Source organism: Lontra canadensis, unplaced genomic scaffold (assembly GCF_010015895.1).
Source record: "Lontra canadensis isolate GAN:19392208 unplaced genomic scaffold, GSC_riverotter_1.0 scaffold25, whole genome shotgun sequence".
Taxonomy (NCBI): Eukaryota; Metazoa; Chordata; class Mammalia; order Carnivora; family Mustelidae; genus Lontra; species Lontra canadensis.
In genome coordinates this window covers 7,087,079-7,099,795 of record NW_022631019.1, presented here as the reverse complement: position 1 = coordinate 7,099,795, position 12,717 = coordinate 7,087,079, and the positions used below count along the sequence as shown (strand labels likewise).

The 12,717-nt window shown below is 42.4% G+C and overlaps 1 protein-coding gene across 10 annotated transcripts in view; it reads right to left on the bottom strand.

Annotated features, from left to right (window-relative positions):
- KIF1B (kinesin family member 1B) overlaps nucleotides 1-12,717 on the bottom strand; it is a 139,502-nt gene that overhangs the window by 46,039 nt on the left and 80,746 nt on the right. Inside the window, exon 21 of one of the 10 annotated variants that reach the window (XM_032863371.1) lies at nucleotides 8,697-10,401. The exons of the other annotated variants lie outside the window; for them this stretch is intronic. Coding sequence (XP_032719262.1) covers nucleotides 8,917-10,401 — 1,485 coding nt within the window. The 3' untranslated portion in view covers nucleotides 8,697-8,916. Of the gene's footprint in view, nucleotides 1-8,696; nucleotides 10,402-12,717 lie in introns of those variants that run through there. 10 annotated transcript variants of the gene reach the window in all.

Below are 12,717 nucleotides of genomic sequence, written 5' to 3'. Positions count from 1 at the left end.
CTTTGATTCTGACAGTTAAGGTATGAAGATGACCCTCCCCTTAAAAGCTCTGGTTAAGCTTTAGTGGCAGCAAAGAGGACATGAAAAGGTTACCTGTAACACTATGGAGCTAGAATTTTAACTGCAGTTGACTTGGGAAAATTTCTATCAGCAGTTGACAATCCAAATATCAACATTAGACCCTGAACTGGCCCTCCTCTTCTCCAAACTAGGCTATATGTGAGCTTCCAACAAGGACATTTTGCAAGTCATCAGAAAAACTCTAAGTATTGGATTTTCCTTCAACAAATGGGTAAATAAACCTTAAACAAATGGGTAAATAAATAAATGGGTAAATAAATTTTCCTTCAACAAATGGGTGAATACTATTGTTCTGTTGATTTCTTGGTGGAAACTAGGATATAGAAAGCACACCAAATAATAATACATTTATCAGTAGTCTTTCGTGTTTGTAAGAAGTCCCAACTGCTTAGATATATCCCCACGTTTATAAGGGTACTACAGTGGCTGCTCCCACTTCTAGAACTTTTTCTCTCCTGCCCATCCTTGTTTTTAAGCTTATTTTGTGCCAGGAACTGTACTTAATGTTTTGTATAGATTATCTGAATCTTCCCAATAACCCTAGGAAGATGGTACTACTGTTACCCTCATGTTAAAGAAAAAAAGGCTTAAAGAAATTAAGTAATTTTGTCAAGATCAGCGTTAGTAAGCATGGATATAGGGATCTGAACTCAGGCAGCTGGACTCCAGGGCATGGTGTTTTAACCACTATCACTCCTACTACATGCAGATGTTACAAGTGCAGTGGTAAATAAGACAAAAGTCTCCCTGGTGAGGGAAAAAGATACGATCAATAGTAAGATACACTACAATTTCAGCAGCAAGAAGTAGTATGAAGGAAAAAAAGGTTGGTAGGTATGGGGGCTGATAGGGAGGTGAGAGGAACAGGAGTGCTCAGGGAAGTGCTCAGGGAGGGTCTGTCCACAGAGAGGACATTTTTTTTTAATTAAAAAACATTTTTTTACTTATATTTACTTATTTGATAGTGAGAGTGATCACAAGTAGGCAGAGAGATGGGTAGAGAGAGAGGGAGAAGCAGGCTCCCCACTGAGCAGAGAGCCTGATGCAGGGCTCGACCCCAGGACCCTGAGATCATGACCTGAGCTGAAGGCAAAGGTTTAACCCACTGAGCCACCCAGGTGCCCCTTGAGAGGACATTTAATCAGAGATCGAAGCAGGCATGCTGAGAGATCTCCAGGGGGTGTCGTGGCAGTGGTGATGATTCCTATCAAAATAGAGCTGACAGCAAGTACAATGGTCCTGAGAGGGAAAGGAGCCTGGTGTGTTTTAAGAAAAAGCAAGAAAACGCGTATGGTGGAGTGAGGAAGAAGGCTCAGAGATGCAGTTGTGAAGGAGGCAGATGGACTGGGTTACGGACAGCCTTATGGGACACGGTAAAGACTGTGGATTTCATTCTAAGGGAAGCCACTGGGCAGTTTAGAGCCAGGAAGTAATATGGGTCTAGCATATGTTTTAAAAACATCACTCTCTGTGGAAGAAAGCATGGGGACAGCAGTCACGACTCACCGCCATAGCTGTGCAGAGGGAGATGGAGGCAGGTGACCCGAGGTGTCAGCGGGAAAGGTGGTGAACAGAGAATGGAGTTGGGGTATGCTTTACAGATAGAGGAACTGCAGCTTACTGCTGATGTGGTCAGGGGGTGTGAAAAAAAAAGTGGGGGGAACTGAGGGTGGCTCTTGGATGTCTGGCCTGAGCTGGTTGCCGGTCAGCTATATGGCTGTCAGGTCATAGGAAAAAAAGGTTGGTAGGTATTGTGTGTTGGCATCTTGAGGTCAGAGCAGAAGACTGAGAAAACACCACTGGGTTTGTCACTATGGAGATCTTTGGTGGCCGTGAGAAGAGTGGCTTCAGTGTGGTGGCGCGGAAGGAGAGTGTGACTGGAGTGAGTTCAGCCAGAATGGGGTAAAGAGGGGCGCCTGGGTGGCTCAGTCGTTAAGCGTCTGTCTTCAGCTCAGGTCATGATCCCAGAGTCCTGGGATTGAGCCCCGCATGGGGCTCCCTGCTCGGCAGGAAGCCTGCTTCTCCCCCTCTCACTCCCCTTACTTATGTTCTCTTTCTTGCTGTGTCTGTCTCTGTCAAATAAATAAGTAAAATCTTTAAAAAAGTGACTACCTTCTAGATCAGGGTTGGCAAACAACAGCCTATGGACAAATCCAGCCCCTGCCTACTTGCTGGAAATAAAGCGCTTACTGGAACGTGGCCACCCCCACTCCTTCGCATACGGCTGCTCTTCAGCTGTAACCGTGGGGCTAAGCAGTTGCAATAGAGCCCGTGGGACCCATAGAGCCTAAAATATTCACTATCTGGTCCTTTACCTAAAAGGCTTGCCAATCCCCGTTCTAGATCAGTGGCTCTCAGAGGTGGCTGCTGGTCCCACAGTATCAGTATCACCCAGGAACTTATGAGAAATGCAAATTATGAGGTACCTGGATGGCTCTGTCAGTTAAGCATCTGACTCTTGATTTCAGCTCAGGTCACTATCTCAGGGTCATGGGATCAAGCCCCAAGTCAGGCTCTGCGCTAGGTGTGGAGCCTGCTTAGGATTCTCCTTCCCACTCCCCCTCTGCCCCTGACCTCCCCCTTCTCTAAGAAAGAAAGAAAAAGAAATGCAAATTATCAAGCCCTACCCCAGACCTCAGTCAGAAACTCTGGAAGTGGGCCCAGCAGTCTCTGTTCTCAGGGGCCCCCAGGCAATCCTGATGCTCATCAGGTTCAGAAGCACTCTTCTGGGTAACGCGTACAGGGGAACGGCAGAGCTACTAAAACAGGTGAGGCATTTGTTGTAAGTGGGTTTGTGTTCCCATGGAAGAACCAGATGAGCATGGTGACTATTAGAGGCTGTCGTTATTAACCCATGAGAGCTGGCCTGGGGTGGGCGGGGCAGCAGAAGGGCCTGTGAGTGCAGGTCTGGAGAGGAGTCACACATGACGAGGAACAACTCCAGTGTTGGGGAAGTGCAAAAGCCCAGAGGTGGGGACACACTTGGCATATGTTCAAGGAACAAAAAGTCCAAAGTGCTTGCAGTATGGGAATGTTAAGAGATGAAGTCAGAGAGACAGGCAAGCAGCCAGAACATGGAACGCTCTGTAGGCTTTGGTAAGAAGGTTAGAGTTTAAACCACAATGGGAAGCCACCAGAGGCCACTGATAGGATCTGATTTTTGTTTTCACAAGATGATGCTGGCTGCTGTGCGGACAGCAGCTTAGGGTCCAGGATGGAAGTAAGAGACAGGGAAGAAGAGATCTCAGGAAGAGATGCCAGTGGCACATGGGAGCATCTCCCAGGAGGTGGCACTTAAGGCAAAATCAATGTCATCATTCCGGGGTTTCTGGTTAGGTCTGTTTTTGACATTAGAGACTTGGCTCCTTTTGCTAATACTGCCTTCCTCTTTTAATGGCATATTATAATTAGCAAGCAATAGCCGGAAGGGAGGTATCCACGCCTGGTTCTTGTCAACCCCTAACTTTGCTCCCCACCTGCGGCACCAGCACCGTGAGGATGCGGCCTCAGACCTCTCCCTCCGGGGATCCCACCACACCTATTCTTACATGGGAGCGCCTCCTCTTTTCTCCCAGTCCCCTAGTGCCATCTTGGTCTCACTTATTTTCCAACCACGATCCACATGAGAACATTCATCACTTTTCAGGTCATACACACGGGGTTTTTATCCCACCCACAAGCTGACTTTTTGATTCTACCTCTGGTCAGAGTCTTTCCTTTTCTCCTTTGTCCCTGCTTGGGAAAGTATTGTCACTCATTTAGTCCAAACAGCAATTTCTCAACTAGGTCACTGGGCTCTGAGTTTGCCTCCTTCCAATTGAAACTTTAACCATTTATAAAAAGGTGACTCTAATCGTGCAATCCCCCCACCCTGTATAAAATCATCTAGTATTTTCCAACACACTCAGGATAAAATCCCAACTCCTTAGCATGCCATGATGCGGCCCTGGCACCCCCCGTCCTCCTCGTCTGTTACCTCTCGCTGGCACACAGCGGCTGCTCTGACCACCTTGGGTTACTCGCAGGCACTCACAGTTCGCTGGACCTGACATGCTTCCTCTCTCAGCCCACCATTCATCACTTGGATAAATTCCCAGTTGAGCTCTGGGACTCTGCTCCGGGCTCAGGGCCTCCCCCTTCAAACACATTTCCCAACTGTCCCCCTGTGTACATGACTACCACTGCACACCTCGTACTACACTGGAATCATCTGTGTCACCCTAGAAATGGTCCGTCAGGTCTTGGCAACTTTTCCACCAGTTTCTCCAAAAGCAGAGAAATACAAAGCACCCTGAGGGACAGAGTACGAGGCCTGCAGCAGACCAATCCAAGTGTAACATTTTTCTCAGGTTCCAAATTTCATATCCTAAACGCACAGGGGGAAAAAAAGAGACTCATGTAGATTTAGTACTCTACTCCGTAATACATGACTATGTCATTTTTCAATATAAAAAATGTCACGTGAAAATGATCGTTAAGTCTGACGGCCCACTCCAGAAAACTCTCCTGCTTTATCCCACATCACCTCTAGCCCACCAAGAATACTCTGGGTGGAGAAGAGCAGCAATTAAGGGGAAAAAGAGAAGCTAAACGGAGCAGCTGAAAGCTCTGTAGAAATTCAGTTTCTATCCATATGAAAGGAACTATACTATTTCATTGTAAAAACTTTCAGATTTTATGGTAAAAAGACTGAAAACACAGCTAAGGTAAACTCAACTTACACTAGACAAGTTTTTATTTAAATAAAATGTGGCAAAAAGTAGGGGTCAAACATACCATTTAAGATAGAATTTTGATAAAAAGAGAACAGAAGCAAAATCTTTAAATCAATCAAATTCATGCAGAAATACATTTAAAAAAAGATGTGGTTTGCAACCATCTTCCAAAAGTCAAGATCAGACTTAATTAGCACCACCCTCTTTCATTTTTCCTTCTTCCCACATCAGAGAGAAATCACACTCTTAAAAGATGGTTTCAATTTTTATTGAACAAGGACTTTATTTTCTAACATTACAAACTAACTCTCCCTTTCTGAAAAGGTAGATCTTACACTCAAAGACAATCTTCAAGCATTTCATTTTAGAAATGGGGGAGAAATCCATAGTTCATTAACAAGACTCACAACTTCTTTTTACAGTAATGATGGCAGGAAACCAATACATTTCACAACCTAGAGTGGTTCAAACGAAGCAGCTAGAGCAGATTTTGAAATCTTGGAAAGATGACATGAACTGGACAATTACGAAAACTGCTCAGAATGCAGACTCTGGCTCTAACAGTTTAGGACAAATGCTGGCTCTACACTGCACCCGAGAAGGTGTCTTCACTACGGGACATTTCACACCAGGACACGGCAGCTTCCCTTCCTCCCAGGCTTTTGAACAAGCATTAAGGCAAGTCTACAAAGAACTAGTCAGGCACAGGAGTACAGCAGCTGACCAGAGCAAAGCTATGTAACTTCCTGTAGTCTGACAGCCTTTAATGCAGACATCAGTGTGGCAAACTCTGGGCTGTGTTGTGTTTAGTTTCGGCATCAACCTGCACCTAAAGCACAAGAGGTCACTTCAAGTCACTTCAATGGAATAAACGATCCCCTTTCATTGCATATCCAGTGAATGGAGAAAACACTCTGAAGGGCTAGAAAGAATTAGAGGCAAAAATGAAGGAAAAGCCTTCCGGTTTAGACTTACTGGATGAGCAGAATGTCTCTAACTCTTCGGGGAATACCACTGTGGTGTACAAATTATACTAAGTAATTAGCACTTCTTCACATTTCCATGATTTTCAGACCACTAGATAATTTCAGTAGCGCACTTTCCCCATTTTTTCTATGATAATAGCTATGAATACTTCAATAATACAGTAACGGTTTACTGATGACCTTTTCTCTTTGGCCATGTAGCATTTAGGCTTAGGGAGAGATCCTGTCAAATTTAAAAACAAAGCAATATAAGCTATGCCAGTGTCTGACGAAAGCATGGCACTAGTAGCTTATTTAGTAAAAAAGCCAATGAAGTCATTTTATTCACTCAAAATTACTTTCTAAGACAAGCATCTGGTCTGAAATGCAGGAGGGCACATATGTGGTAATCAATCCAACCTTGGTTCTTTCTTTTCTGGTCATCTGAAATTAAGGGCTCTTTTAGAAATCTAATCATTTTAGCAATTCGAGGGCACCTAGATCAGCAGATGAAGCACAAACACAAACCTAATTCTTTGGAGTATCAGTGTGGGCACGTGCTGACCATAACCCACGTTTGTAAATGAAAATGCTGTATTACTCTTCATTCTATAACATCACCTGATCTCCAGTAGAAACGTACTCCCACTGTTTAGTGGGAAAGGGAGGCACCTGCTCATAATAAGATTAAAAGGCCATCATAAAAACGAAAATGTATGGACCCATCCTATGGTATTTCAAGTTAGGGAAATGAGAGCCCACCTTTGGTACACAGGTGAAAGCTGAGTCAATTATTACTAATATTAAAACAGGTATAACCTGCATTTCAAAAGTGTGTGTTAGGCCACTCCACTTCTTCGAGAGACCTATGTTAGTACCTGTTTTTGCTAACTGAAGGAAACTCAAAGAGGATTTTCGCTTTTATGATAAACTGCATTTAGTGTGTTTGTTTTGCACGAGCTAGTTTAGAGGTAGCAACACACATCCCAAGCAGCTAGTGGCCGCACCGAGCTCTCTTCCCGGGAAACACACACCGGAGCTCAGGTCCAGGCGCCAGAGCTCTGAAATGTGTCTGTGAGCATCTGTGCTTTCTCGCCATTCATTTTGCGCGCCCGCCAGCAAGATGTGTCATAAGGCATCAGAAAAGCCTAAGAGAGGTTATTTTTTTGAGTCTGGGAATGCTCAAAAATGTTTTCCATTTAAATTAATGGCAATGGCTTCTTCACTTTACACCATGTTCAGCTCATGAGAGGTTTCACAGAAACACTCTACTTTCAGATAGCAGGGGAAACCTGTCATGGGAAATGAATTTTTTGCAAGAAAGGAACAAGTAATATATGTTTCTAGGAATCCTAAAGAGCAACTGGGGCTTATACAAGATGCACTGAAGTGACTGATTTGAAGTAGCCTAGTGAGATCATTCTGACCACACAGTATAGGAGATTGTCTCAATTAAGTCCACGCACTACAAACATCATTCCCCATCTGCCTAATCTGTCTAATCTGCCATAAAACCTCAGCTGAAGACTAGAACCGTTCTAGCTATGAAAGCAGAAGTATCCCCAAAGTTAATCAGAAGCAACTTTCTGTGCATTAAGAAAGCATTTTCTTAGAGGCAAAAAAATAAAAAATAAAAAAAATACTATGATTAAAAATACTGTGTTCTAATAAGGCATAGAGCCCACACGCAAAGGAAAAGAAAACCATATAATCACAATCTTTAAGGCTTCCTTAAATGCTACTCGCTCTGCTGACTGCAATTCCACATCGTCTGGAAGGCAAGGGCTGGGCAGGGGACTCCGTGACTTAGAGGAGTCGTCACCACGAAGTCGGGCAGTAGCACAGACATCTCTGGCTCTTTGCGCTGCCTCTTAAAATTAAGTTGCTGATAAGTTCAAGAGATGAGGAAGGATGTAGAAAACCATTCTTTTCTTCCCATCAATATCCATCTTTTTTAGTGGATTCTCCAGTGAGGCAAACTGAGACCACAACACGGTAAAATGAGGTATTGATACAATAAACGTTCATCAGGACTTCTCTCCTTGCTTGAGCATCTGTGAGCATTACTACTGTTATGCAAAGAATAGTTTATTATACATCATCTCCTTTATTGTCAATCCAACCAAAGTTAACTTATTTCATGATCTCCTCATCTACTGAGAATAAACAGCACAGAGCCATACGCTGTGGCCTTCTCCCCGGCCCACCTCTTCCCTCTCCACCAAATAACCTCCCTGTGAACTTAAACACGCTGTTCAAAGCGCCATACAAGTCTTTTGTTGGCATTTCTGTTGGCATGATTTGGTGAATGGTTCAGAGTGTGAGTGTGTATGTGTGTGTGTGTGCGCGTGCGTGCATGTCTGCGTATATGAGAAATGATATGTTAAACTTCAAAAAGCAAACTACAAACAAATCCAGAAATGGTGCCAATGTAAAGATTTCAATATTATGGCAAATTTCATACACATACTGATACATTCAAAAGAAAAACACAAACAAACCTACAGCATCAGTTCTATGTAAAATATGAAGAAGACGGGGAAGTTCTACGGAAGGATGCAAAGTTGTATACTATAAACTATGTCCGAAGACATTCAGTTTGTCTTATGAAAATTCCAATTATATTTAAAGACAGGAACAGACATGGATGAGAAATCCAAAGCTGTGTCCACATAGTTGAGTGTTATTCAACTAATGTCTAACATTTATGGGGAAATAACAGACACTTAATTCTGTGTATCAAATTCCCCTTTTGAATGTCTGCATAAACCAAGAGGCAGGGCTTTCTGGATATAAGATCAGTTTACAGGCATTATAAAAACATAACAAACTTACACCAAAACAAGACCAGTCTGTGTAAGTAAGTGTATTATCTAGGCACCAAGAACGGAGGGAAGTCTCAGAAAAATAAGGGAGGTCTCAGTGTTTTGTCCAGAAACTGCCCATTTATGGCATGTACAAACAAAAGGGAGGTGTTGAAATGTCTACCAGTGTTTTATGTTTTAACAATATTAAAATCAGTTAGGATTTGTAGGAACGCAACAAGAAAACCATAACATAAAGAGTACGAACTCAAGGCCAAGGCTAGAACCAACTCAAATCATGAGCTAACGTTGCCTGTTTCCTCCCCCAAGATTCCAAGTTTGTCCAGTCATTTACACTGTGGTTTCTCGACCAGCTTTGAGATTGGGTGCCGAAAACTGGCGCCTCATCCTTGGAGGTGTCACAAACTGGCTACAGTGGCTGGGCTTGTCCGTCTGCTTCTGGAAGGAACTGGCTGCATTGCCCTCTAACTGACCTCCAGTGCTATAATTACAGTAAGACTGACGGTGCTGGTGAATATGACGCTTCGCTTGGAAAGTCTGCAGATCGGCAGCGGGGTGACCACTGTGGGAATTTAACGATTCCGAGGAGGCAGATGCGGGGCAGCGCGTACTTTTCGGTTGGCCGTTATTGAGAGAATTGCTTCTCCAGCGTAACTGAGGTGGCTGTTGCTGGGTGTTAATATGCTGCTTGCTAACTTGGATGTGATCTTGACTTCGCGCTCCCTGAGAGCCCCACGGTAACTGGGGATCCTTAGAAGGTGCTCTACCCCCCTTTTCTTGGCTCTCCTCTTTACTTCCTTTTCTTCCGTCTTCCTCTTTTGGGATTCTAAGCTCTATGACCTCATCTTCTGTTATGATGATATGCGTCCCAGGGCTCCAAGAGTTTCTGTGCTTGGGGTTGCTCTTAAAGGGGAATCGGGGCTTGCGGTTCTCAGGAGGGATGAACCTGTGAGGTACATTCTGCCTACGCAGCTGCTTTGCTATCTCCTGCTGTTGCAGATTCTTAAAGCGGATTTGCTCTTGCCTCATCCAACGCAGACGTCCACGTCTGAAAGCTGGATCCCCATTCATCAGCTGGGACACGCGCTCTTCTTTCCCAAGTTCTCCACTGTCCCCTCTGCTTCCGTCATTTTCAGACTTGCCACTGACGCCAGCACCAACAGGTTCCTTTGCTCTATGGTTTCCTTGGCTTTTTTGTTCCTGAGATCCAATCAGTGGCAAGACTTTCTCCATTTTGAGCATTTTGTTTCTTAGGACTTTTATTTCCTCATCTTTCATGTTATTTTGCTTTTTTACTTCTTGCAAAATATCTTCCAGCTTGTCAATATGAACCTTGAGGTCATCTACGTCAGTTCCGCCTTTACCGCTGGCCATCACATCTTCGATCTTCTCATCCCCTACACCAACAGTGTCCCAGACATCCCTGGCCACTGCCCTCCAGGAGTCCCGCTCATTGGGATCTTTCTTCCCATACATGGCACAAAGCTCTTTCATCTTAACAATGGCCAAGGCTTCAATCTCCTGCCGACTGTGCCTAAAATCGTTGAGCGCAACCTCATAGCATATCTCTTTTACGGCCTGAATCTTAAGATCTGAGATGGTGACCCACTTGGAATCTTTACTCAGGCGCCTTCTTTGGGGGATTTGATACATTTTAATTGGCTCTCGTTTCTTCCCACTGCTAGGGAGGCCACATTTTTTAACAATGGTTTGCAGCTTGCTGGGAGGTAGCTTTTCTCTCAGAGAAGTAATCAGTTTCCAGCTCTCTTCACAGGACCTCTTGTCAGAATCGTCCCCGCTATCAGAATCCGCGTCCTTTGGAAAAACAAAATCAAAAAATGGCCCCGAAATAACCAAAATTAAAATGTAAAAAAGGAAAATCAAACTGAAGAAAAAACAAGCAAAAAAGCCTTAACCAAATTTAAAACCAAAACCAAAAAATAAATTAATTAAAAAAAAAAAAAAGAAAAAATAAAAAACCCCCTAAGTGGTGTGTAAGTTTATTAAGGCTTATGTATATACAGGTCATTAATATTAAGATTTGCTTGTTTAGTAACACTAATGCGAATTCTCACTTTCTGGCTTAAGTGATGAAAAGTGCAATCCAATTTCTTAGGAGGATTGATACAGTGACAGTTCCCTCTAAGGTCACGTGACGTTATTAACAAAATGCTGTGAAGTAACACCTGCAGAAATGCAGTAAAACCTACATCCCACACATGCTAACACCCCATGCAGCCATGTCCCCACATTTGCCTTGGTTATTGCTGTTGCTTCTTCCAGAAACTCTTTCCCCCATGAGTGAGCACAGATGCCATACAAGATGTGACGAGCAGGCGGATTAACAAAGGTTAGTAAGGCTGTAGGATGCCACGTTTTGTTTAGCTTTACTAAAAAGAGCAGCCCTAGAAAAAAGTTAGAAGAGGAGAAGGTAGAGAAAGAAGCAGTCAACAGGGATGTTGTTAAAAATGAATCCCTATTAGCAGACCACACGGGGTTCTTATCAACCAAACTGTTTTTTCTAGAAGACAAGTGAGTTTTGAAACTAGTCCTTCCATGAGCATATACCGGATTTACTATTCTCTTGTCACCTTAAATCAATGTGCTACATTAATAAAAGTAACGTTTGTTATCTAGAGAACAAGGAAGCATAAAAAAAGGGTCCTTACGGTGGGTCTGCTGTTTTAATTTCACACACTTAAACCAATACACACTTCACTTCCAAAATTTTAAGAAGTTTCCAGAACATAAATTAAGCTAGACAAATACACTTTTTTAAAACATCATTTAAAATTCCCCAAGAAATATTTTAATAAATATGACCTAATAAATGTTTTTTTAATCTATGAAAACCCATGGCATTTCTAGCAATTTGAGGAGTATCACTTTAAGTGACAACTCTATCAGCACATAAAACTCAGATCCACTTTAAAATGCTGTCTCTAATTCTGTCTTTTTGGCTATGTTTGCACTTTACCTCTTTATCAAAAACGTTAGTTGGGCGGTCAGGCTGCCCTTTTTTTTTTTTTTTTTTTTTTTTTAACTTTTGTTACAGGCCCAAGTAAAACCTCGGCCCAGGAGTGCCTGGGTGGCTCAGTCGATTAAGCCTCTACCTTCTGGGATTGAGCCCTGAGTCAGGCTCCCTGCTTAGCAGGCAGCCTGCTTTCTCCTCTCCCTCTGCCGCACTCTCTCAGTCTCTGTCTCAGATAAGTACATAAAATCTTAAAAACAAACTAAGAAGCAAAAGAGCACCTGCCTGCCCAACTAACTGGTCTTCAAGGGCTATCTGGATAATAATCAATTGTTCTTAAATAATACAAGCACATCTTTATAACATGAAAGCAATGTTGGATCTACACAAAAACAATGTTAGATTTAGAATTCCCTACGGAATTAAGGAAGGCTTAAGGAAGAATTTCAATTCAGGAAATAAAAGTTCCTTGGAAAAGAAACTATTCCCTTAGAAGAGTAGTTCAGGATAGTCTAGTTAGGAAAAAAATCTTAATACTCTCTTTTACTTGGCTGTGATTACCAAAATTATCTCTAGTAAAATAGAATCTTGCTTTCTAGGCCAAAGAGTCCTATGTACAGTTATTTTCTATGTACAATTATTTCCCAAAAAATAATGTTTAACAGTAAGGACAATAATCTGGTCCCTGAATTTGGAGGTGCTGATCTGTATTATTTTTATTGGTCTGTAAATGGGTACTAAACCCATTAAATAGCCCTTTCTAGCTGAAAATTTAAGGAATAGCAAATAGAGTTAAATTTAGACTTTACACTACTTTCATTTTTAGTTTAAACCTCAGAATGTCTAATCTGGAGTGATAAAAGAGGACATTAATAAACATTAGAGAAAAAAATGTACCTGACTCCTACCAAAGATCTTCTTACCAGTATGTGTAAACTAAGTTTTATAGAACATAATATACTGACTATTCTCACATAACTGACAACTATGACTCTATTCCCACCCCACCTTCTTTCCTTTTCCTTTTAAGATTGCTCAAGAATAAAATGAATCCTACTTAATCTAAAAAATAACAAATACTCCAATCACTCCTTTCATATCACACTTGGGAGACAGAGATTAGGTCTTTAAACTCTAAAATAAAATATAAATAGGAAAGT